The sequence below is a fragment of the Centroberyx gerrardi genome, chromosome 17 (genome assembly GCF_048128805.1).
Source record: "Centroberyx gerrardi isolate f3 chromosome 17, fCenGer3.hap1.cur.20231027, whole genome shotgun sequence".
Taxonomy (NCBI): Eukaryota; Metazoa; Chordata; class Actinopteri; order Beryciformes; family Berycidae; genus Centroberyx; species Centroberyx gerrardi.
Genome location: NC_136013.1, coordinates 22,921,542 through 22,945,904, shown reverse-complemented (window position 1 = coordinate 22,945,904; position 24,363 = coordinate 22,921,542). Strand labels below are relative to the sequence as shown.

General features: G+C 37.9%; 1 protein-coding gene across 1 annotated transcript; it reads left to right on the top strand.

Moving 5' to 3' along the window:
* The first annotated feature begins 1,141 nt into the window (after positions 1–1,141).
* LOC139923090 (calpain-1 catalytic subunit) lies at positions 1,142–24,082 on the top strand. The gene is made up of 22 exons (XM_078289500.1): positions 1,142–1,254; positions 2,884–3,138; positions 3,385–3,454; positions 3,554–3,672; positions 3,969–4,102; positions 4,316–4,490; positions 6,984–7,058; positions 11,973–12,058; positions 13,448–13,522; positions 14,687–14,847; positions 16,374–16,540; positions 17,171–17,182; positions 17,325–17,533; positions 17,730–17,766; positions 17,922–17,990; positions 19,116–19,173; positions 19,314–19,375; positions 19,661–19,729; positions 19,983–20,061; positions 22,277–22,393; positions 23,430–23,482; positions 23,575–24,082. The coding sequence occupies exons 2-22, from the start codon at positions 2,902–2,904 to the stop codon at positions 23,599–23,601; spliced, it is 2,091 nt and encodes a 696-aa protein (XP_078145626.1). The 5' UTR covers positions 1,142–1,254; positions 2,884–2,901; the 3' UTR covers positions 23,602–24,082.
* Positions 24,083–24,363: the final 281 nt, after the last annotated feature.

Below are 24,363 nucleotides of genomic sequence, written 5' to 3'. Positions count from 1 at the left end.
AAATTCAGTAATGTATCCATAACTTAAAGACAGAAAAATGAAATGCAATTATTAATTGACACTTAATTTTTTTTGTAGTAACAGTTTTATTAAATGTAGCATTAATTAAGAGAATTCTCTTTACCTTTTACACCTTTTACAAGCCATATTTCACACAAGAAAATACCAGAAAATCTCCCTCTACTGTCTGTTAAAATCACTTTTTTTTTATGTCTTTGCCATTTTGATTTTCACTTTTCATCAGTGTGATATCTCATTAAGAGGTTGGCACAGGCTCTTCATGCTTTCCTTTCATGATGGGAAATGGCATTAATGTCTCATGTGTACAAACAAATTAACACTGGTAATAAACATCTGAATAGCCTGCTTAATTTCAGTGATATTCTACTGAGTTTACCTTGTTACACACTGGTAATAGTCAATCGGATATACTCACTTGGGGAGAAACAAATTATACCAATGTACAATGTGGTAAGAAATGGTGTGTAGTGTGTTAATTTCTTTCTTTCTTCTTTCTTTCTTTCTTTCTCTCTCTCAAACAAACAAACAAACAAAAAGCTTAACCCTATATACTGTATATTATATACTTCATAATGCCTCTTTTGGTCTAATAGTCATTTTATGCATTTGAAGTTGTGCAACTTGGTTTAATAAACAAGCGATTATGCTTATGTCAATTCCAAGGCAGCCTATCCCTGCTAAATTAGTTCACTGGAAAGGACGCCTTATAACAAGGCCAAACTGTGCCTTTTTACTGCATGCTGCCAAAACTGTAAAAGTTACAGTGTGTTATATTAACAAATCCTTGAAGATAAACGTTGCCAAAACCACAAAGAAGTCCAGTCAGTCCAGAGTGGGATGGTTTATAGGCTTTGCAGTTACATTGTAAATTACAGGTTACAGCAGTGGAAACTGACCTATAAGTCTCTTTCTTGTGTCCTTATATTTTCTCTATATTTCATATTACTTATATGTTCTCTATCTATCTATCTATCTATACACTACATGTAGTGTCTAAAGGATAATAACGCACTCGGCTTCATCTGGAGACAAATTGCGCCAAACGCAGGCGGAGTTTGTGCCTGGATAAATTATCATAACTTGGAAATGGCTTGAAAGCAAAAGTAGGACACCTTGCCGACGTCAGCAGCCTCAGGTGTTTGAGGCAGGATATAACACCGACGCACAGCCTCTACCTCCAGCCTACTGAAGGACTCCTCGTTATTCCCACTTTCTCTCTCTCAAGCCGGTGAGGTAAGCTCTTCATCAGCAGGTTGATTCAGACTTCGCAATTTTGCTGTAGGGAACCATGCAACTCAGAGTAATACTATTTATTATTTTGGTACCTTGGATGGAGCGCATGCGTTTTCGCAATTTAAAATATGTTTTATGCATATCTCATCATAAGCCAAAATATAGCTCCGGTTTTTTCTTCGGACGTTTACATAACTAAGTATTTAAACCATTTCATTGCATAAAACTTCCAAATTCGTCTCGAAATGTAGGCCTGGCAGAAAGAGAGCTCGGTGACTTCATGTGATAATAGCCAACCTGCAGCAGCAGGTTGGCAGCTCTGCCAGTTTATCACTATCTGTGCCCTAAGACAGTGAAAAACATTAAAAGCCACAAGATTTTCGTCCTGATCTGAACGTATCTGAACGAAAAACGATATGATCGCCTTTATTATCTTTTTTTTCCATTAGGTTAAACCAGAGGTCGCTGATATGGAAGAGTTGTCTAGACTTGAACCTGTGGTGCTTAACTGGTTCAAGAAATCGTACTTGTTATTTTACACTTCATTATTTGGGGTATGCGGCTTGAATTGGTTGAAGATTTACAGAAACTGTCTTGGCAGTTACTGTAGGCTACTGACCATTTGATTATTTTGGAGAAAAATCACTTATAAAGAGTATTTATACTTATATATTATCATAGTAGACTAGATTATATCCTTCTTTGTAAACACCACCACTGCCTGCACCAATAATAATAGCAATAATAATAATAATAATGATAATAATAATAATAATAACACTAATATTAATACTACTACTAATAATATTATTAATAATATTATTAATAATAATAAGGTAATAACAATAATAATAATAATGACAATAATAATAATGATAATAACGACAAGAATAATACTAGAAGCCTACTGCTACTACTACTACTAATAATAATAATTGACTAGATTATTCCAAATCACATGAGTATAGCTGTGACTAGTTTTTCAGATTAGAAAGATTAGAGATCATTGCCCCTCCAGTGCAAATTTGCTGCCAGCACAGCATGCAGGTGGGTGCGACACATGAGAGGAGGTGCAGGTTACCATGAGTGGGGCAGAACTGACCTGAATCCAAAAAGCTTTTCTATGAACCTGAACCAGTGCTGGGATTCAAATAGTCTGAACAAAGCCCAGCGAACACTATTTTTGCTGTTACTGTATTTTATTTTTCAACCAGATTCTGAACTAAACCTGAGCAATGAAGTGAGAAATTCAGCTTGACCCAACCTGACATAAACCCATCAGATCCAGCTGGGTCTTGTTAGATTTGGGCATTAATTTCAAACTCTAACAGAAATATGTCATATGTAATATCCCATCTCACTTTGGAGAAATGAGGACCACCTTGAGATATAAAGGCATCATATGAATTTAGGTATCATGAAGCCTACTGAGTCTAAAGAAGGGATGCAGCCTGTCCCCAGTATGTCATATATACTAAATGCCAAAATGCCAGAATTAGATTTGGGAAGAACTATTTGAAAGTGATAAAGGTGACCAATGCTACTGTATTGCTCCAACATTCGCCATTCATTACACAAACTTGAAAGCAAAATCATATGACCGTTCATGTTGCCCCTTTTCTTGAACAGAACCCACACACTGCAGCGATGCCTCCTCCCGGTGTGTGTCTGAACATCATGGAGGCTCGTCACAAGAAGAACGGCTACGGGAGCCTCGCCAACCCCGAGAGGTTCTTCAACCAAGACTTCCAACAGTTGAAGCAGTACTGCCTTGCCCGAGGGGTAAGGTACATTGACGAGATGTTCCCCCCGGACAAAAACTCCATCGGACAGGGGTTACTAAGCCCTTCCGACTCCACCAGAGTGAAGTGGCTGAGACCAGGGGTAAGTGTGATGGTGGCTACATTTAAAGATTCACCCGTAGAGATCCCAAATCACTCTCAACTAGAGTGAACGAATGTCCACGAACTCTCAGGGTTTCCGATTTTAAGATGAACAGCAATGGCCAAAAAGCAAACCTGACAAAGCTTAGCATGACATTATTATTTACTGACAATATGTGAAAGTTGGTTTTTTACTATTAAACCTTCAGAAATCTCTCTTTTCTTATCAGCTCTCCTTCTGTTTCAGAAAATTGTTCCAAACCCATCCTTCATAGTCGACGGTGTCTCCAGGTTTGACTTTGGTCAAGGGATAGTTGGTAGGGGAATTGCCTCATTAATAAGAATCTATACACACTTTACTGGCATGCCCACATATTACTGTATACCTTTCTGACAAAATGAACATTTTTCTTCAGGAAATTGCTGGTTTCTTGCCTCAACTGGAGCTCTGACGTTCCAGAATCACATCCTTGAGCAGGTTGTGCCACTTGAGCAATCATTTGATGGGGAGTACTGCGGGTTGTTCCACTTCAGGGTAAGTAGTCACAGCACAACTTGTATGACTGAGGCTAGAACTGAATATAGTATATTGAAATTAAAAGGATTTATTGTAATACCATCAACAAAAACTATTGGAAAGGACTGCATTCAGTCAATATTTCAAAAACAGAGTAATTATTGTAAGCAAATGCCTTACAGTGACTGAAGTCATGAACCCATATCATGCTTCACCTTCGTGCTAACAATCATTCTATAAGAGTTCTTTTACGTGGTGCATATCTCACTTGTAGAATGAAACTCTTCATATTCTCTCCTTCCTTCATTATTCAGTTCTGGAGATTTGGAAGGTGGGTGGATATTATCATCGATGACAAGCTACCAACAATTGATGACAGACTTATCTTCGTTCACTCCAAAACCCCAAATGAGTTCTGGCCTGCTTTGCTGGAGAAGGCCTATGCCAAGTATGTGATCCAAGTAGTAACATAAACCACATAGAGAAGTGATAATTAGTAAGTATGCCGGCCTCTTGCCAGCATAGGATGAATGGAGAAATATAGCATTCTCCTCTGTCTCAGTCACAAAGGTGTTTTCTCTGCATAACTTATAAAATACATGCATGAAATCTGTTGTTTTTGAAGCGCCTATCAAAGTCTTATCATATCCACTTCTGTCAGGGTGTGTGGTTCCTACTCAGACATGAGTGCTGGAACTCCCTCAGAGGCTTTGGTGGACTTCACCGGTGGTGTTCATATGTGTATCCAGTTGGCAGATTCCCCTCCAAACCTGTGGCAGCTCATGTACAGAGCTGCCCAATCCAAATCATTGATGGGGTGTGGCACACCTCAGGGGGTAAGCGTAAACATCCCACACATATGTCACTTCAAGAAAAAAACAGATTGGAGTTTTAATTATACAAACATTTCTCAAAGGCAGAGCCTGTCTCACGAAACAAGATTAGTGGTTTAGTGAGCTAACTTTGGGCTTAACTCTGGCTTTTTGGTCTCACAAAGGTAGTTCACTTCATAGCGGGGTGGAGCACCATAGTAACTGAGGCTGCACAGCTAATCTGGTCCGGAGCAGGTTATGTTCAGGCTATCGAATCCAAACCTAGAAAAAGCCCGCCTCCTCACCAATCAGCTCTCTGAAAAAATGGCATCAGCTCTCCTTCAGGACTTTTGCAACAATTTCATCTCCAAAACCTGATCTGAACAGAAACATTGCATTCAAATGAAAGTGACAAGTGATACAAAGAACTGTACACTAACTGTTAACTAACTGTGCACTAACTGTATACTATTGAATTGACAGTTTACACAGGGCAACAGTGTTTATAGACCAGTAGAACTTTGTCTTCCACAATGATTTATTATATCAGAGTTATAACACTTATTAGATCAGAGATAAAATAATGTTTATAGTGTTTCCAGGCCATGTACCCACTCTGGCTATAAAAGATAACTGTGACTCATATGCCAATCACTGCAGCCCTGGCGAATATGAGGCGGCCTTTGTGAAAAGAAAATCTTTTTACAGCCTCAATGTGACGACACAGTATTGTAGCAAGAAGTATTTCCACTGTATCTTAATGATGGGGCAGAGATAAGCCTTTTTACTGATGCATTTACGCCTATATACCCCACAATTATTTATTGTATATGGCTTTTTGTTGTTTGATTATTTTATTATTTTCTACCATTTTTACTGTTTCTTTTTATATTCTAGTTGTGTGCTTATATGATATTTTCTTTTCCCCACTGAATCATATTACCTTTGCTGCTGCAACAACCTAATTTCCCCACTGGGATCAATAGTTTCATCTTATCTCATATTATCTCATATTGGTCTGGATCTGTCCATGTTGCATGTGATTGGCTATTTGTTACAAAACACATTCATAGCTGGATTGGCGGATTGGAGTTGACAGAGTAACTTGATAACTGCCTTTGTGAGACTGGTAATCCAGGGTTGACATTGTTAGGTTTTGTAAAGGCAGCTATCACAAAGTTACCTTAACTATGTTAAATTTGCTTTGCGAGACAAGCCTGTGCTCTGGAGGCAGAAATTATGTCATTGGTTGAGTTAAACCTCAATGGGCGGAGTGAAAGAACCAGTTTTTAAGAGTGCAAATTAGCTAACTGGCAAACTTGTATAGCAAAGAAGGAATTCTGGTCAAAATATAAATAAAACATAAATGGCAATGACTTCTTTTTTTCATTCATTCATGATCTTAGAAGGTCAGCAGCTAGCTTACCTAGCTCACCTAGATAGCTATACGCTAGAATGGCTAGTTTGAAGTTGGAAGATCAGCTAGGTTAAGTAGCTAACCTAGATAACTTAGTATGGCTATGCATTTTCTTCAGTCAAGAGTTCTAGGCTTCATAATATTACCTGCTCTTTGGCTTCGGTCTAACATTAGAAAAACTGTGGTTGTTTGGCAGTTTGAAGTTTAAAACTTCAATAAGCGATTTTCCGACCACTAGAAGGTGACAGAAATCGCAACACATTTGTAAATAAAGCACAGTAAAACTGCTGGACTGCGGAAGCCCCTAAGAACAAACCGTACATAAAGGCTAGTAGCTAAGCTGCATGCACCTACAGAGAAGTGTCGTCGGTTACAAGTATTGCCAGATTTTTCTCCCGCTGAAGGTTACATGTCCCACAATGACAAGTGAAGAGGTAGATAGCAAGTTTACTCGCTTGCTTTTTTGATTCCGCCATTACGATCATTTTTTTCAGGAATGGGGGGGTGAGCGCTGCTTTTAAACAGCGAGTGAAAAGCTACTGAGTTGGGCTGGGTTTTGACAACAAACTTTAGAAAAGAGGTGAAAACAGCAACACAAGTTTCAGGATTGGTTATACGGTCTGAAATCACTTATTGCAGGTTTAGAACTCTAGAACAGCTCTGCCTCTGAGAAACGTTTTTATAACTAAAGGGTGTGATTGCATCGTCAATGCCAATTCAATGTTCAGTATGAGGTTTGGTAAAGATAATTCAATGTTGCTCTGTGGTTAACTTGACATATTATGTGATTAAAAAACTATTATACTACACAAGAGAACTAGATAGACCGTTTGAAAATTAACTATGGGTAAAGGTTCCTCAAACTATTCAGTCTCTGTTTCTTTGATTGACTTGGATAAGCCATCTCATTAGTTGTTTATGAGTTCTTCACATGTAGAAAACTGCATGGCAAAGTTTAGTTTTAGTGGTTATGTGGTTGATTTATTGAGTTAAATAAGAATCTACTGCAGTATAATGACTGATTCAGCCGTCTCTGTATGTTTTATTTGTGTAATCCCACGCCTAGTCAACTAGTAACAATACATATCTGTGTCTTGTAGGAGACATCTGCCAACACAGTAGCACCCAATGGATTGGTGCAAGGCCATGCCTACACTGTCACTGGTGTCAAACAGGTAAACACCTATATTTGCATTGTCGGTGTTGTAGAATTTCTATTACATTTCTCTCATGATGATCCTAAAATTTTGTATTCCCAGCAGCTTGTGCTCAATTTTTTAAGCTTCCACTTGAAGCGCAGCTTGACAAATGATTCGAATCATTTATGTGACTTGTAGGGTATTTACTGTATTACTGTAAGGCCTCATGTCCTGTGCAGGCCTGTATAGACTATGGGTGTATTTCTACTTTATCAGTGACTCTAAATTAAACTAGTCATGGATAAATTCAGTTAAAGCTGTGTAAGAAAAATAAGTCAATCTCAAAATATTCCCATACAAACAAGACATAAACAAGACTTTGACAACATCTAATTTAGCCTTGAGCGAATTGGATTTGGTGATCCTTTTATGGCAAGCAAGATGATGCTTTCTCCACTGATGATTTTGATTTTATTTTATTTGGATCTCTTTTAGCCTATTGGCTAATCTTCCAAGAGTCCACATTAAAAACATTTAAGCATACAATAATTCATATTATACAACACATAATTGTTGACACACATATATCATATACATACATGCATGACACATATAACCTACATACATTGACACTTATCCCGTATGGACCTACATATATACACATATTTATCTACATGTGTTCACTCTACAAACCTACTGACAGTGCAATACAATAGTGTGATGATAACTACATTTAAATCTTGAAATCTTGCAATCAACAATCCAACCGCCGTACTGTTCTTGAGTGAGTTATTGTAATGAATTCCATAATTTAACAGTTCTGAAAATAAAAGTCCGTCTTCCCATTTCAGTTTTTATTTTTGGTAGTACATAATGATTTTTATCTCTTATTCTTATGTTAACTTGATGTTTATCACGTACTAATAGCAGTTTGTCCTTAATACTAACTGGCTTTTTAAACTTTTGAATTTTTGAAATTAGTACTATAGAATGTTGTCTCACATGCTCTACTACTGTGGGCCATCCCATTGTAATATGTAGTTCACTCACTCCTTTTTCAAACCCACACCTTAAGACCATTCTTGCTGCCTTGTTAAGTGTGATCTGCAGTCTCCTCATATCTCTCTGAGCTGCATTGCCCCACACTGCACAGCAATAATTAATGTGACTGTAGATTAGACTATGAGATATTACCTTTAGAATGTCTTTAGATAAAAACTTTGCAATTCGTCCAACCATTCCTGCCATTTTCATCACTCTTTTAGAAAGATCTGTAATATGAGCCATCCATGAGAGATTGTTTTGTATTTTAACTCCCAATAATTTGACTTCTGTAACCTCTTTAATTTGAACACTGCCATATGTTAAATACCATGGCTTCAATTTCTTCCTCTTTCTTGTAGTACATATAATCATATTTTTCGTTTTATTTACATTTAATGCCAATTTATTGTTTTCCACCCATTTGATGACACATTTAAAATCATTTGATAAATATTCATGCAACTGAGTTTGTGAATCTGCCACTGCAGTGATGGTTGTATCATCCGCAAACATATGTGCATTTGAGTTGGCTAACACTAAGGGAAGATCATTTGTGTATATAATAAATAACAATGGTCCGAGGCAACTCCCTTGTGGGATGCCACAGGTAATCATACGTGGAGAAGAAAAGGAGCCATTAACATAAATAGATTGCTTTCTACCGTTTAAATAAGATTTCATCCAATTAATAGCATTCTTACTGAAGCCATAATGAATTAATTTTTTAAGTAGAATTGTGTGATCTATCAAATCGAACGCTGCAGTGAAATCAAGAAGAAGTAGCGACACAAGTTTACCTTGATCCAGGGCACTTAGCCACTCATCCGTCATATGTAACAGAGCGGTTTCAGTAGAAAGATTTTTACGATATGCATGTTGAGCATGGGTTAGAAGGTTATTAGTTTCCATATATTTCCAAATGTGATCACTTACTACTCTTTCCAAAATTTTGCTTAAGGAGGAGAGTAAGCTAATTGGGCGACTGTTGGGTGCAGTAAAAGCTATTTTAGCATCCTTAGGAATGGGGCAGATTTTTGCATGTTTCCATTCTGTGGGAAACTTTCCTTGTTGCAAAGAAAGATCAAATAGATACTTTACAGGTCTAGCAATATATGGGGCTGCAGATTTCAACAATTTGTTGTCAATAAGATCGTACCCTGGGGATTTATTATCAGGAAGTGAAATCAAGATTTTCTCAATGTCATCTAATGATATATCTGGTAATACAAAACTGCAATTTTTCCCCTTCATAATCTTTTTGTCTACTTCACCTACCAGTAATTCATTTGAGGCATTGTTATTCATATTGGACCTGAGATCATTTATCTTTGATTCAAAATAGTCAGCAAAGTAATTGGCAATGTCTACTGGTTTTGTTCTAATCTTTCCATCAACCTCCACACTAACAGGACTTGTACTATTTGACCTACCAAGCAAACCATTCACTGTATGCCATATCTGTTTTGAATTGTTTCTGCATCCCTCAAAAGCTGTTTTATAATATAGGGTCTTTTTCTGACGATTCAATTTTACAACAAAATTTCTGCATTTTCTATATAGCATAATATCTGAATCTAATCTTGACCTAGATGCTACAGTTTTTGCCTCATCCCTCTGAGATATTGCTTCTCTTAGTTGTTGGTCAATCCAGGGGGATGATTTGGCTTTAATTGTACTTTTCCTTATAGGAGCATGGTACTCAACAACATCAGTAAACAATTTCGTAAAACAATCAACAGCACAATCCAAATCATGCTCAAGATACACAAGGTCCCATGGAACAGCGGCCAAATCTGTCTGGTAGTCTTCTAAGTTAAAATTTTTAAAACTCCGTCTTATAGTCACTCTAGGAGGTCTTTTTGGCACTTTGGTGTATTTAGTAATGCACACAATATTATGATCTGTCCACGATAACGGGACAGATTTAACATTTGAGCATTTATTTGGAGCATTACAGAATATCAGATCAATAATACTTTCAGTTCTGTGCCCAAATTTGTTTCTTGAGGACCTTGTGATATCCTGTACCATTTGAAATAAATTACGACTCTCTATATATTGAGTAAACTTAGTCTTGTTCCCATCAGAGTGACTACTTTTCCAGTCAATATTATAGTCCCCAAGCATAAATAATTCCTTCCTTTCATCCAGAGCAAGATCAATACTTTCACATATTTTATCCAGGTATAACGTGTTTGATTTTGGGGGCCTATAAACACATCCAATTAACGTTGGTTGTTGGAAAGGGAGGTGAATTTGAATCCACAGGATCTCTAGTCCATTCACACATAGATCATCCCGCACTTTGAACAGCAGATGCTCTTGAATATATAGGGCAACACCTCTTCCTCTTCTGTTCCTGTCCTTCCTATAATATTGTATCCTTTCAAATCAATTTGTCCATTTGTTATGGTTTGGTCAAGATGAGTCTCAGTAATAGCAAGCACATGCAGATTATTCTTCTGGACAACATTTAGTATCTCATCCACCTTATTTACCAAACTGTTCACATTCACATGAGCGATATGTAAACCTTTCTTTGACAAGTGTAAATTAATAGAGTCAGTATGACTAGGTCGCGTTTTCATTCTAAAAGATAAAACAGACAGACAAGGCAGTCAAAACTTTAAAACAGCCACGGAGTGATCTCTGAATCTCTGTACAACTGCCCATCAATATATAATTTGTCCACAACTAAGGAAATTTTATGGTTTTTAATCCTATGTTCCCTAAAGATGGGAGTAAGTTTTCGCCGCCTCTCATTAATCTCCATTGGGAATTGATCATTCATCCAAAAGTTTGTACCCTTAAGGGCCTTGCCTCGGGTCTTTACGGAAGCGTAATGCATTCACTTGAGATAAAACAAATTGCCCTGTTTTTCTGAATTAATGAGATAATTATCTCAGAAAAACAGAGCAGAATTATTATTTTTTTTTTTAAATGCTCTGTTTTTCTGAATTAACGAGATAATTATCTCAGAATTCTGAGAAAAGTTTTCATGGAAAAAAAAAAATTCTGCTCTGTTTTTCTGAATTAACGAGATAATTATCTCGTTAATTCAGAAAAACAGCATTTAAAAAAAAAAAAAATTCTGCTCTGTTTTTCTGAGATAATTATCTCGTTAATTCAGAAAAACAGAGCATTAAAAAAAAAAAAAAATTCTGCTCTGTTTTTCTGAGATAATTATCTCGTTAATTCAGAAAAACAGAGCATTTAAAAAAAAAAAAAAAAATTCTGCTCTGTTTTTCTGAGATAATTATCTCGTTAATTCAGAAAAACAGGGCAACATTTTTTTTCTCAAGTGAATGCATTACGCTTCCGTAGGTCTTCACTAGCTCCTTTTGTTTGAAATGCTCGAACCGAGCGATGATGGGGCGAGTTTTATTCCTCTCCTTCTTACCCAGCCTATGGACCCTCGAGAAGGAGATGTCTTGTACTGATTCCTGGGATAATTTCAGTTGTTGGCACATGAAATCCCATATGGTTTGCTCTGAGTCGTCATTGTCTCTCTCAGGAATCCCCGAAAAAATCAGATTATCCCGCATCGATCTACTCTGCACGTCAAGCAACGTTTCCTTAAGCTGTTTGTTTTCTTTCGTGACATTCCCCATTGTTCTCTGAATAGTAGCCACAGTACCTTTCAATGAGTCATTCTCCTTACTCAGATCATCAATTTGAGCTTGGCTGAATTCCAAACTTATCCTCAGGTCGTGGAGATCTTTCTGCAGCTCGACCAGTATATCCAACTTGCCAAGTCTCTCATTTATTGATTGCATCAGGGATATCTCCACTTCCATGGTTTGTTCCCCCGCACTTTCGGAAGATGTCGACCGATTTCGGGACTTTTTGGGTCGGGGAGCTCCATGACTATTCTCCACTGATGATAGCATGTTGATTTCTGGTCAGATGATGAGCCGGGGGAAAGCAGTCAATCTAGTTCGTTTGTGGAACCCCTGGGGCAAAGGAGAGTGGAACGGGGACTGGAGCGATCGGTAAGAACTTCTCCCAATCAGTGATTGTTTCACTAAGCACTTGCTCTGATTCCTTTTTGCAGATGATGAAATATTGAGATTCGAAAAAATACAGTGCAAACTCCTAACATCCACATTATTCATTTTGACAAAATGTATGGCACAGTCCCTAAAAATGTTGCACAGTTTCTTAGAATGTAATTGGAGTGCTGGCTGTATGATTCAAGTTCAAGTTCAAGTTTACTGTCATTCATCCACATAGTATACGGCTGAACGAAATGTCGTTCCTCACGGACCAAGGTGCTAACATACAAAAAAAATTTAAATAAAAGATAGCATAGTCACGAACATCATACTACACAGAGAAAAAAAAATAATAAAAAAAGTATAATTGCCAACAACAACAGAACTGCGAAGGTGGGTCTGTGGCATGGTGTGACATGATCCTCTGTGAGTCTGTTTTACTGTAAATCCTTCTGTCTTGCGTCTATTAAAAAGACACAAAAGGATGCCTTCAGTTCTCAGTAACCATGTCTCTGTCACATACACACCCATTTCTTTAGACTGCATTTGACCATGTTTGCACTGCTGCCTGTAGCTTAAAGCCTACAGGTTTCCACAAGAAACAAAATATTGATGTTTCCACTTTGTCTCTTTCTGTATGAGCTCTTTATTAGTAATACACGCTTTTTTCTAATTCATAATAATGAAAGGAGGGAAACTTGTAATGCAGAAAGTAAGAGAACACTTGACATTTCTTCTTCTTGCCTAAAAACATATGTTTCTTCCCCTTAGCTATAAAGTTGTTACCCTGTAGTTAACTCTTTATTGCTGCCTGAGGAAGAGTATACTGATTTGCAGCACATTGCCAAGTGTGCATTAAGTCAGCATTCCACAGCCTGCTAACCCATGTTTAAATAAATAAATGTTCTTACTTTCTGCATTACACGTGGTTTCCCTCTTCCCATTATTTTGCTTAGTATTTTGGGCAATGTGGGAGCCCTTGTTTGTTTTCCACCTTTTTACCTTTTACCTGAGATTCTTGCATGAAAGAGTTAAGGATATTGGCACAAAACCATGAGAATCCAGCCTAGCTGTCTCATGATAATCTCCTCCTGATCATCAAAAACCGGTTTTGCCATGCCTTTGCTATGTTACAAAAGCCTAATATTACAGTGTCACTTCTTGCCCTACAGGCAGCTTAAAATATTGGGTCCACACCAACAGACAAGCCAGATAATCTTCACATGTAAATACGATATATGCATACTTGATGAGGAGAAAGTTAAAACAACTTCAGTTTTACCCCCAGGACATGTGCTGTAACTTTATTCTTAATGCTAAGAACATATGATTTTGATAATGACATTTTGCCTCTCTAATTAGTTCCTTTACATATTGTCTTCCAAGGTCTCCTCTGTGGCAAACTGTGAGTCCTGAAGATCGTAAAATGTGCCTTTCAGTGGGTGATGATGGAGAGTTTTGGTAAGCATGGTGAAATTAAACTGAAGTTAAACCTAATAGACCTTTCTAACAGACCCAAATGTGCAACATGTTTTCTACATCAACCAACCAAAACACACACACACACACACACACACACACACACACACACACACACACACACACACACACACACACATATGATATATGTGGCTGCTATAGTACAACAGAACATACATTAAAAAATGGGTCTCAAAAGGCCACACACTGTAAAATGTTCCTTGGTTTCTTTCCCATAATGCTACTGCACTATGGAAACACAAATGGAAAACAACAACACCTTGCTTGCGTAAGTGTGCACACCCTCCAATTAATTGTCTCAGTCACATTTAAAACTTTTTAAAACTATTGAAAATGAACGATTCATTTTCCATCTTACAATTCATTTATCTAATGCTTTTCTATTTACACTTAATATTTGGGCCACTTTTTTATTTTAAGATTATTGTTTTTATTTAGACCCCATGCAGCCAGTGTGCTCAAAATAATGCAAAGTCCAACCTACATAAAAATAAATTTTATATTTTAGAATCATTTCATGAATTCAGTATTCAGTACAATTTGTTCATTGTTTAAAAACATAATTATGAGATGGAATTATTTACACATTTAATGAACATTTTAATTAATCACTATATTTATTGGTATATGTATCTATTAATTGATCAATAATAATCACTGAACTAGTTTATAATAATAAAGTTGGCACACTAGAAGCTCCATATTCTTGGGGGTGGCACATCAAATAGTTAACATTTGGAGTATGCTGATGATATACAGTTACAGTGTTTCTAACTGCATGATCAGGAGATCAAGAAATCATTGCAGTGTGGCAAATGCAAAAATAGTATTCAATTATAAGAATCAGGATTTGCATACTCTTTAAAGACAACCATAATATAAAGCTTTACCTCAATATCCCCTGGCCATGTTGAACTTGACATCAAGAGGCATATTCAGTTCAGACAGGCAGGCAGTCATCAACACTTCCTGAGATGGCCTCAGATAGCTAAACGCCACACTGACTCCCACCCACTCGCATTGAATCGCATCGTGATGTGACGTGATGCATTTCATAATTGTTCAGCACAGTGCTCAGGAGAAAAAGCAATAATGTGTGTTCAATGTGTTCAATGTGTTCAATAGGATGACCATGGAAGACTTCTGTAAGTTCTATGCAGACCTTGACATCTGCTCTCTGTGCCCTGACTTCCTTGATGGAAACTCCTCTTGCCATTGGAAGTCCTCCTTCAATGACGGCAGATGGGTTGCAGGGACCACTGCTGGAGGATGCACGAATTATCATGGTACTTACAGAATATATGGTCTTGAATTTAAAACAAGGACTCATGCATTTTGTTGTATATTTGTTGTACTTTCATTCTATTTGTTGGAAAACGCTTTAAAGCTGCACTAGGTAAGATTTTTGTGTGAAAAATTACACCCATTTCATCAGTCTAAATCACAAATTAAGGCTGCAACAGAGAAGAGTCTCCCATCCCCACTAATTGTGACCCATAGATTCGCCCCATTTACCCATTTAATTTCAGGTGTCAGGTATGGACACTTGTGGGAAATCATCTTGATGCAAAACTTAAGAGCAAAATACAAAAGTGTCTCCTAAACAGCAGTGAGTGAGTGCTCCAATCAAAGAAAGCTGGACTCACCAATGATGGCTGAACCTGCTGAGAAAATATTGTTTTTCACAATCTCTACTCCTACCAGCCACAAAGAAGAATTTTAATTTTAAGTAACTAAACCCCAAACCCAAATCTGTGGTGAAGCCACCAGCTACAGAACTAGCCATCTGCTACTGGCTGGTCTTTGGTGCCAGGGGATAGAGTACAACAGTTGGTGATATCACATGGCACCAAAGACCAGCAAATAGCAGACGGCCAGTTCAGTATCCTACTTTTCACCATTAGGTGTCAGGCTTCACCATAGATTTGGGTTTGGGGTTTAGTTACTATTTAATTAAATGTGAGGTTGCAGGAGTGCACAGTCACTGATGTCTTGCTACATGATCCTTCAAACTTTCAAAAATTCAAACACCTGCTGCCACTTGGGGTCGCCAAAGTGCAAATTTACCTAGCGCAGCTTTATATTTGACAAAGAACAGACAGCCATTTATAGAAGCTAAAGAGTTGCAGGCACCAGAGAATTCTATGCTAGGGTCTACCAATGTAAATATTCTTCACATTTAACATTTATGAAAACCCAAATTCCACTAGAGCAGTAGAACAACAATAGAGCACCAGGGACATTGAAAAGTGGTTAAGATAAGATAAGAAATGACCCCACTTTAGCAATCTTTTACACCGAAACTCATCTTGCATCGAGTGTCCAAAACAACAGTTACAGGCACACAGTTAAACACATAAACAGTAAAGCAACACAGTAAAACCATAAAAATACATAAATACAGCTGCAATTAAAAGTCATTGTCTCCCACAATACCAGCATGACCACTGTACATACAACACTGATTGCAACACTGACTAATACAATTGCTTAAGCAATTTCTGGAATATACTCTCACATTCACTCACCGCACACACAGTTGCCATGTTGCAGCAATGTCCTGTTCTACCCAAAGGAATGGACTATCCATATTGCACAAGGTTATATGTTATACAGCAGGGTGTTACAGTTACACAGTTGCCAGGTAACACCCATGTCACATTCTACCCCATCATTTTTAACACACTTATTGCATTACGTTGTATGTTATACAGTATATGGAAGAATTTCAGAGAGATCTGCTGGAGCTGCAAGCTTCACCTTACTCTTGCCGAGATGTTAAAATGCTATTTTTTCCCTCTTTGCCTTTCAGACAGCTTCTGGACAAACCCACAGTTTCGGGTCTCAATTGGAAGTTTACTTGAAAAATGTTCTGAGGAACAGGGGGGAAACAACATACTGGTGTCTCTCATGCAAAAGCCTGACAAGAGAAACAGACGCCTGGTCCAAAATCTCCACATTGGTTTCTCTATATATGAGGTAAATATTACCTTTTAATGCTGCTGTTATGTGGTGTAGGCCATTTTGGTAATGCCATACACTCACGTGGAAGCTGTAACTTTAGCTAAGCATGATGGACTTGCTGTAATTGACCTTCTCTAATGTTCATAGTGCTTAAGAACACATGAAGAAATAGGTGAATATGAGCATCAGTCCAGAGTGTGGTTTGCCCTCGCTTCATTTTGTTATGCTAGGCTTTCCAAGCAAGTGTATTAAATTGTATTAAATTCGATGAATTCGTTTTTTAAGATTAGGCTGTAACTTTTTGAGACTCTTTGGCTATGACCAGCAAAAAGACATTAAACAATTGATCAGTCCCACAAACTTATCTTGTTTTTGAAAGGACTGTAGACTATGACCAGTGAGTGGACAGTCACAGTAAGCAGAAGATCACAGTTAAGGGACAGTCAAAGTCTTTCCATGCAAACTATCTGTAGGTAAGACAGCAGTTGGCCAGCGAGTCTGGTTTGAGTCCGGGTCAGAGTCTGGTTTGTATTTTGAGTGGTTATTTGCATGTATCAGTCATGTTATTTCACTTGAAGAAGTATTTGAACTAATTGTTTTTTTTTTCCCCAACATGAACTAATTTTCTCTTTCATTTCTTCCAAGGTGACTGAAAAAGTAAGTCACATTTTTTTTTACAAAACCTTTTCAACAATTGCTTTTTACAAATTTTACACAGTACACATCCCTCAGCTACATTATGTAGCTATGGTGATGGGTATACACTGTATAGGAATGAAATATCCACTTATTATTACAGTACAAGACGCTGACGGGGAAGTTCCCAGCGTCTTTCTTCAGCACAAACCTGCCTGTCGCCCAAACGAAAACCTACATGAATGCGCGTGAAGTCATGGAGTTGTTCATGCTGAAGCCTGGGGAATACCTGATTGTGCCGTCCACCTTCAAGCCCAACGAGACAGCCTCCTTTATCCTCTCCATCCTCTCCAAGGGAGAGACCCATGTCCAGTAGGCACAGTCTCTCCACCCACAGCTTGTCTGAATGTTGTTATGAGTGTATGAAGGGATGGCAGCTATGAGAAAGACAGTAGGAATGTGAAAACTTCAAGTGACGTAAAAATTCTCTGCTTAGAAAAACACAAGTTACTGGTCTATTATTTGAAAAAATGCACACTAAATACAAGTCTTTTGTCTTTCCCCTCAGTGAGAATTCTGGCGACCATAGCTATGAGAGTGTGGAGGTTGAAAAGGTGTGCAAGATTTTAAAATATTGTAATATTGATAATATTTTGATATTGCTGTTGTGTTACTTTTTGTCTGAGAAACAAGTATTGCATTTTGCATTTATTAATTGGAACTGAAAGGGCTTAATGTCTCTTCTTCTTTTAATTTCTAGCCCAAAGGGACAAAGAATGGATCTGATGACGAAAATAAGAAAAACTTGTTCCGTCAATACTCTGACCAGGTATTTTGTGTCTCACTGTAATTTAAGTGCACTGCCAGAGCCAGGGGTTTGATTTCCACTGGGGTTTGCATAACAATATTTGCATCCATGGTACTGTAAGGCACTTTTTTTATTTGTCCACCAAATTACATATAGCTTAGGAGACTTGAAACTCAAACAACAAATTTAAAAACAGTTTGAAATCTGGACTGAACATCCTGTTAATATTGCAGAATATTAATTATTGCACTGCACTGTAAAGTTGTGATTGTCTTTTGTATTGGTTGTATTTGAACCTTTCAGACCAAAAGTAATTGCCGCTCCCAAGAGGATAAATACAGCTACATTTATTTGTGTTGTGTTGACATAGAAACATGAGACATGCTTATCAAACCCAAATATACACAGCCTGCTATTGATTCTTTTCTTTGTGAAAAGAAAGAGAAAGAGATAGTGTAGCCTAATTTTGTGATTGTGACAGATGGGACTTGAAGCTGGGCATCCCATGTAAGGATCTTGAAGGAGTACACCATGTTTTTAGGAGATTAGCCTGTTGGTCAACTGACACCAAAATCATCCATTTGTCCCTGGTAGATCGTTGGCTCCAGTGTTCCATGCTAATACTTTAGCATACACTATGTTGAGAGATAGCATGCTCCATTCTAACACTTTAGCATACATTATGTTGAGTGACTGTAGGCTTCATGCTAACACTTTAGCATACACTATGTTGAGTGATAGTAGGCTCCATGCTAACACTTTAGCATACACTATATAGAGTGATAGTAGGCTCCATACTAACACTTTAGCATACACTATGGTGAGTGATAGTAGGTGATTAGCATGATATAGAATTTGTTGCTCTAGAACTAAATGGTAAGTAATCTTAAATGATATGCAAGTCAGCTAGTTTGTGCATGGGATTAGTAATAAAATATGATACAAAAATAACTATCAAAGAGCACATTCCCTGTTTACATAGAAAGTGACAGTGGTGAGAAAGAATGTGTAGCCTACAGGTAAAAATCACTGCGCAGTGGCAATGCTACTCTGCTACATGAACAGGACGTTGTTGTGCTCTGGGGGCAATATCACTGACAGAAAACTTACTAAAGTCAACTTGTCTTATTTTCTTTTATTTTCAAGTATGAGGAAGTGGATGCTGAGCAGCTCCAGAGGCTTCTGAATCAAAACATCCTCCAAGGTGCGGACTGCCAAACTCCACACAAACAGATGGCATGAGAGCTTAATAACACATTTGAATAGAAATAAGCTTCACTTTAATGTGGTGTCACACAGATACATTGCGGGTGGATGCAAACATAAGTTTTCTGTTTCATGCAGGGGACTTGAAAGCTGGAGGCTTTAGCCTGGATGCCTGTCGCAGTATGGTTGCTCTGATGGACGTATCCTGTCATGCATGAGCTATTCGTTGTGATTTGGCACAACTACATCATACTGTATATACAGCAAGAATCTGAAACTTCATTCCACTGGAAAGAAAGATATATATTTTTGCCCTTGTTTCTCCATTTCTGCTAAATTGCTTGAAAAAACAACAACATATAACTACAGGGAAACAGGGAAAACTGCAAGTCCATCTGTTGATATAACTCATATTACTAGATTTTAGGTCCAACATGCAACAACATGTAGACCTTTGATGAACACCTTAACTTTTGGTTTCAAAGACATCAATCACTGGCAAGCTGAACAGTGGTGAATTTGTTCGGCTGTGGAAGAAAGTCGGCACATACAAGGTGAATGGATGATTCTAGCTGAAGGTGTAGAACATGCTAGAACATTTCATGCTGATGATTAGTGGCTTCCTCTAATGACAGACACCAATTAGAAAATACTTGCTTAAAAGACTAGCATGATTTTATCATTGTTTTGACAATGACTGTACTGCCATGCAGGTTCATCCAGATTTATGTCTAGATTTCCCTGATCATGATTTGTGTTTTCTTGTGTTCTTGACCTCAGAGTTTTAACAATCTTCTCTTTCACCAGGACATTTTCTTCAGTACCGACGTTTCCCGAACAGGAACTTTGTCACTGAGTGAGCTGAGGAATGCAATCATGGCTTCAGGTAGACTATCAACTATACAATAATCTCTCCCGACAGAATCTCCATTTCGAAATGAAGATTCTTCTTTGGCATCTCCTTCCCATTGATGAGGGAAGTCTTTACTGAGTAGAGAACATGCGGTTGGCCACGTTCGATAAAGTAAACTCTTCCCCAAACCAGTTGGAAAGCAAAAAACATTGCGTTCAATAAATACCTTAAAGGACCATACCAGTGTTTTTGCATGTTTTAGCCCATTTACTACACTGCATGCAGTACTTTACATTACTACTGACTATTTTCCAAAGCATAACATACCTTTTTAGATTTGGGAATATTCACTCAATTTACCTTTTTTTAAAAAAAAATATTTATTTTTTATTCAAACGTTAAGGTGATAAACCTATTCTCTGCTGCTTCAGCCAACATTTGTGCCTGGGTTTAGAAGTCATGGCCGTTTGAATTTAATTCGTAAAACAATCTTTTCTTCAGGGACTATTTTTCTGGCGGAGACATACATTCTGTTGTGTGGGTGTCTCTGCATGGAAAGCATTTCCAAGTTTGAGAGAGAGGAATGGTGCCTTCATGTGCTGTCGGATAAATCAGAAAAACTATGCCTATCTGGCAGAGAGCTTTGCCTGCTAGAGGGCTTTGCTCTCAAACTGCGATTGACTAGACAATAACCCATAGGTGTCATTTACACTGGGGACGCTGGGGACATGTCCCCACCACTTTTTGAAATGGCCGATTTTGTCCCCATCACTTTTTAAAAGCATAATTTGTTAAAAATGTTCTGAAAAATAGCTTGCACCAAGAAATGTTAACTAACAAATGAGAACGCTTTGAGAGGTTTATTTGCACAATAAGAAAACATACAATGCAATGTAAATATAGAAGAAACAAATGCGCATTGTCCAAAAAAAGTAACGTAAGCTAAAAAAAAAAAAATCCATGTAGTTTGTTCTATATTTCACATTATTTGTGCACAGCCAGTTCTCGAATGGACCTCCATGGCACCTGCTGTGGCTGCAATTGCAAAGTCTCTATTAAACATACCAGCATTTCATTCCGCTCACGTGTGGTGGACACTTTACTTAGAGATGAAATTATTTGTTGAGGTGAACAGTTTTTACAGGGAAGAGGAAGAGGGAGAGAGCCACTGGAGGAAAAAAGGAGATTGAAGAGCAGGAGAGGGCATAGGTGTCATTTACACTGGGGACGCTGGGGACACTGATTCTAAAATGACCCTAAAACGTACATGCGCCGATCAGTAACTTCAACACATTCTTGACACAGTTTCTTCTTGTCCAAGTTTTCCGTTCTCTCTCTGTGAACATGACAAACAGCCACGCTGTTGAGTCGGATTTGTGACATTGAAGAGCGAAGCCAGGTCTTCATGCACTGGTGCTTTCTACAGTAGATGTGATATTGGCATTGTTCGATTGACATGGTGTTGCAGCTGTGAATGTGATGCATATGGATGACTGTACTTGTGCGGTCGACGTTGTTGTGTGTTTTATGCTGAGTATTTTCGTATTGTCGACTCTGTAGTAGCCTAGGCTATGCCCTTTTGATGCGCTGTTATGCAATTTTTTTCTCACCGTAATTATCTGCTCTGACTTCATACCAATCCCCCCATTACATTGCCTAAAATATCGCATATGTCTTCAACATATGCGATTTTTTTCAAACAATTTTTTTCAAACAATTTTTATGGTGCCAAACCGTGTTATGAAACCCAAGTGTTATTTGAAGTGTGGGAATTTTCATTTGTTGTGGGAGACAAGATTCAACAGGTGACAGGAATTATCTTCATGACGTTTGTTGCACAGAAAGGTGGGGCGCTGTTTACTGTTGTGCTCCAGACCTTTTAATCAAACCCCTCAGGGGTAATAAGAGTGGTGCTTCACTCTTGTCTGGCTAAACTAAACAACAGAAATTACACCTGACCGGTATTTCAGGCTTGTGACTCAAGCCTCTGCTTTTTGTTTGTCAAAGTCACAATTTTGTCAGATTAGAGACACAACAATTCACATCCTTTAATTCGCCCAAATGGGGTAATTAAGTCCTGGCTGGAAAACAAAGTGAATCCAAGTCCAGCTGTTTATTCACATGGCTGCTGGCCCAATTTCAGTGGTATATTTTGCTTTACTTTTGCTTGATTTTTATAATGTCTCAAGTGGCTGAAATGAATGAATAAAATCCATGAGCTCCTGTCCTTGTTCTGTGTGTTGGACAGGGATGAGGGTCAGCGATGACATGCTGAACTTGATGGCTTTGCGCTACGGAGCCTCCACTGGAAACATGACGCTGGAGAGCTTCATCAGTCTGGTCCTTCGCATGGACTGCATGAGCAGTAAGTGAAGTTCAATCGGACAACTGATGACAGTAGATAACACTATGAAATTGCTATTTTCTTTCAGTAGAATTCATTAATTCCTCTCTCTGCTGGTTCTGAAGCAATCATCTACCAGGCTGCCACAAATTATTTCACAGGTTTTTGCAGCAAATCTGATCTTAAAAGTGATCCGTGAGTTTTAAAAAAAATAAAAAAAATAAAAATGGAGCCATCTTTGTTGCTCAGCGCTCATTGCTGTGGTGTTTCTGCACTGCTCTTCCCAGAGATCACCTGTCAATCAAACAGTGTGTCCAGTACTGTGACTTTTTCCTTGGATTTTCTGTGGATGAAGTTTGAGTTTCTCTTTTCTTTGTCTGTTCAGCCATGGTGGCTATCGCTGCTCATGCTAACTACCCAGTTCTTCTTCTATTTATTCCAAACAAATGCGAACTGTAAAATGCATCACTTCCTGTGCCGCAGAGGATTTTTCCCAGGAAAGAGCTACCAGACACGGGGTGTTCAGAACAGCAAATATAAAAGCTTTCATGAACTGAATATAGGTTGAATCACTATTGTTTTCTATCCATCAGTGATAGAGAGCAGCAAAATGGACATTTACTAACCCAAGTGAAAATGTCACTGATTATTACTTTAACCCTCTAAATTGTCCCAAATGCAAGCACAAAACAGATCATGTTTTTGTTTGTCTTCACCACTGATTGGTGAACAGTATATTAAGAAAAAGTGTGTGTTACCTTTAAGAGCACTGGTGACTTATCTAGTAGCTGAAACATTTGCTCCTTCTTTTTTCATTTGCACCTTTAAGTTGGGCACCTAACTTTTTGCAGTTTATTTGCAATTATTTCCCCATTTTTCTAGTTTACCTTTAAGAATCCGCCATTCATGTCTTCTGTGTCCCTTTCAGCAGGAATCACTAAAGTACAGCCTTCACCTGTACATGAATATATAACAGACACATCTAGTCGTTGCCATTCCTTCCTGCCTTCATTCTGTTATTTTTCCCGAATAACGCAATTGATATTTTTCCCAACAGAAATCTTCAAACAGCTCTCGGACGGAATGACCATGTCTCTGCGAGAATCAGAGGTAATAAAACTTATTCCAGTCCTGCAGAGCCAGTCCTGCAGATACTGTACCGTTGAAATGCATTAATCACCCATCTCCTTCTTTATTTCCAGTGGATGTATATTTCGATGTACACATAACCTGACCGACAAGATGGACTGAAGAATGCAGTTGCAATTACAGGACCAGATATTGTACACGGAGCCAAATTGTACAATAAAGCATTTTCTGCTTTGCTTTGACAATGTATTGTAACTTTGAATGGTGAACAATGGCATCTGTGACATCAAAACTTCATGAGCTTAACTATCCTATAACACATATCTTCAATACATTTTTTAGGATTATATGTTCTTCTATATGACAGGGTAGTGTATATCTATTCATTACTGCATCATTTCCGACAAAGATAACATGTATGAGTTCTTTTTTCTGCAGAATTGGTGACAGATAAAGTATATGGCATGATGGTTACTGGTTTTTATACAATATATCCATTAATGTTTGCAATGGTTTTATCTATCAAGGTAACATGCAGATTGGAGTAGAGGGAATCTCAGCACATGTTAAATGATACACAGTAACGTACTACTTTGGATGTTTTATTATTAAGTGGGGGAATATCTTCTCTATATCTATCATCAATTACTCTGTGGTTTACTAAATAAACAATTTATCCAAATACTTTTCAATGTCAATTGATATTACTTTCAGCCCTTAGAAAATGCAGGATTCTACAAAATGTAAAAAATATGTAAAAAAAATAAAATAATGTATGCATGTCAGCATATAGTCATGCATCAAGTCACTGACGCATGACTTGCTGAAATGCAGTATTGGCAAGGTTTTTATTTAAAAACACCAGTCTTTTCATCTTAAATCACAAAATGAGGCTGCAACAG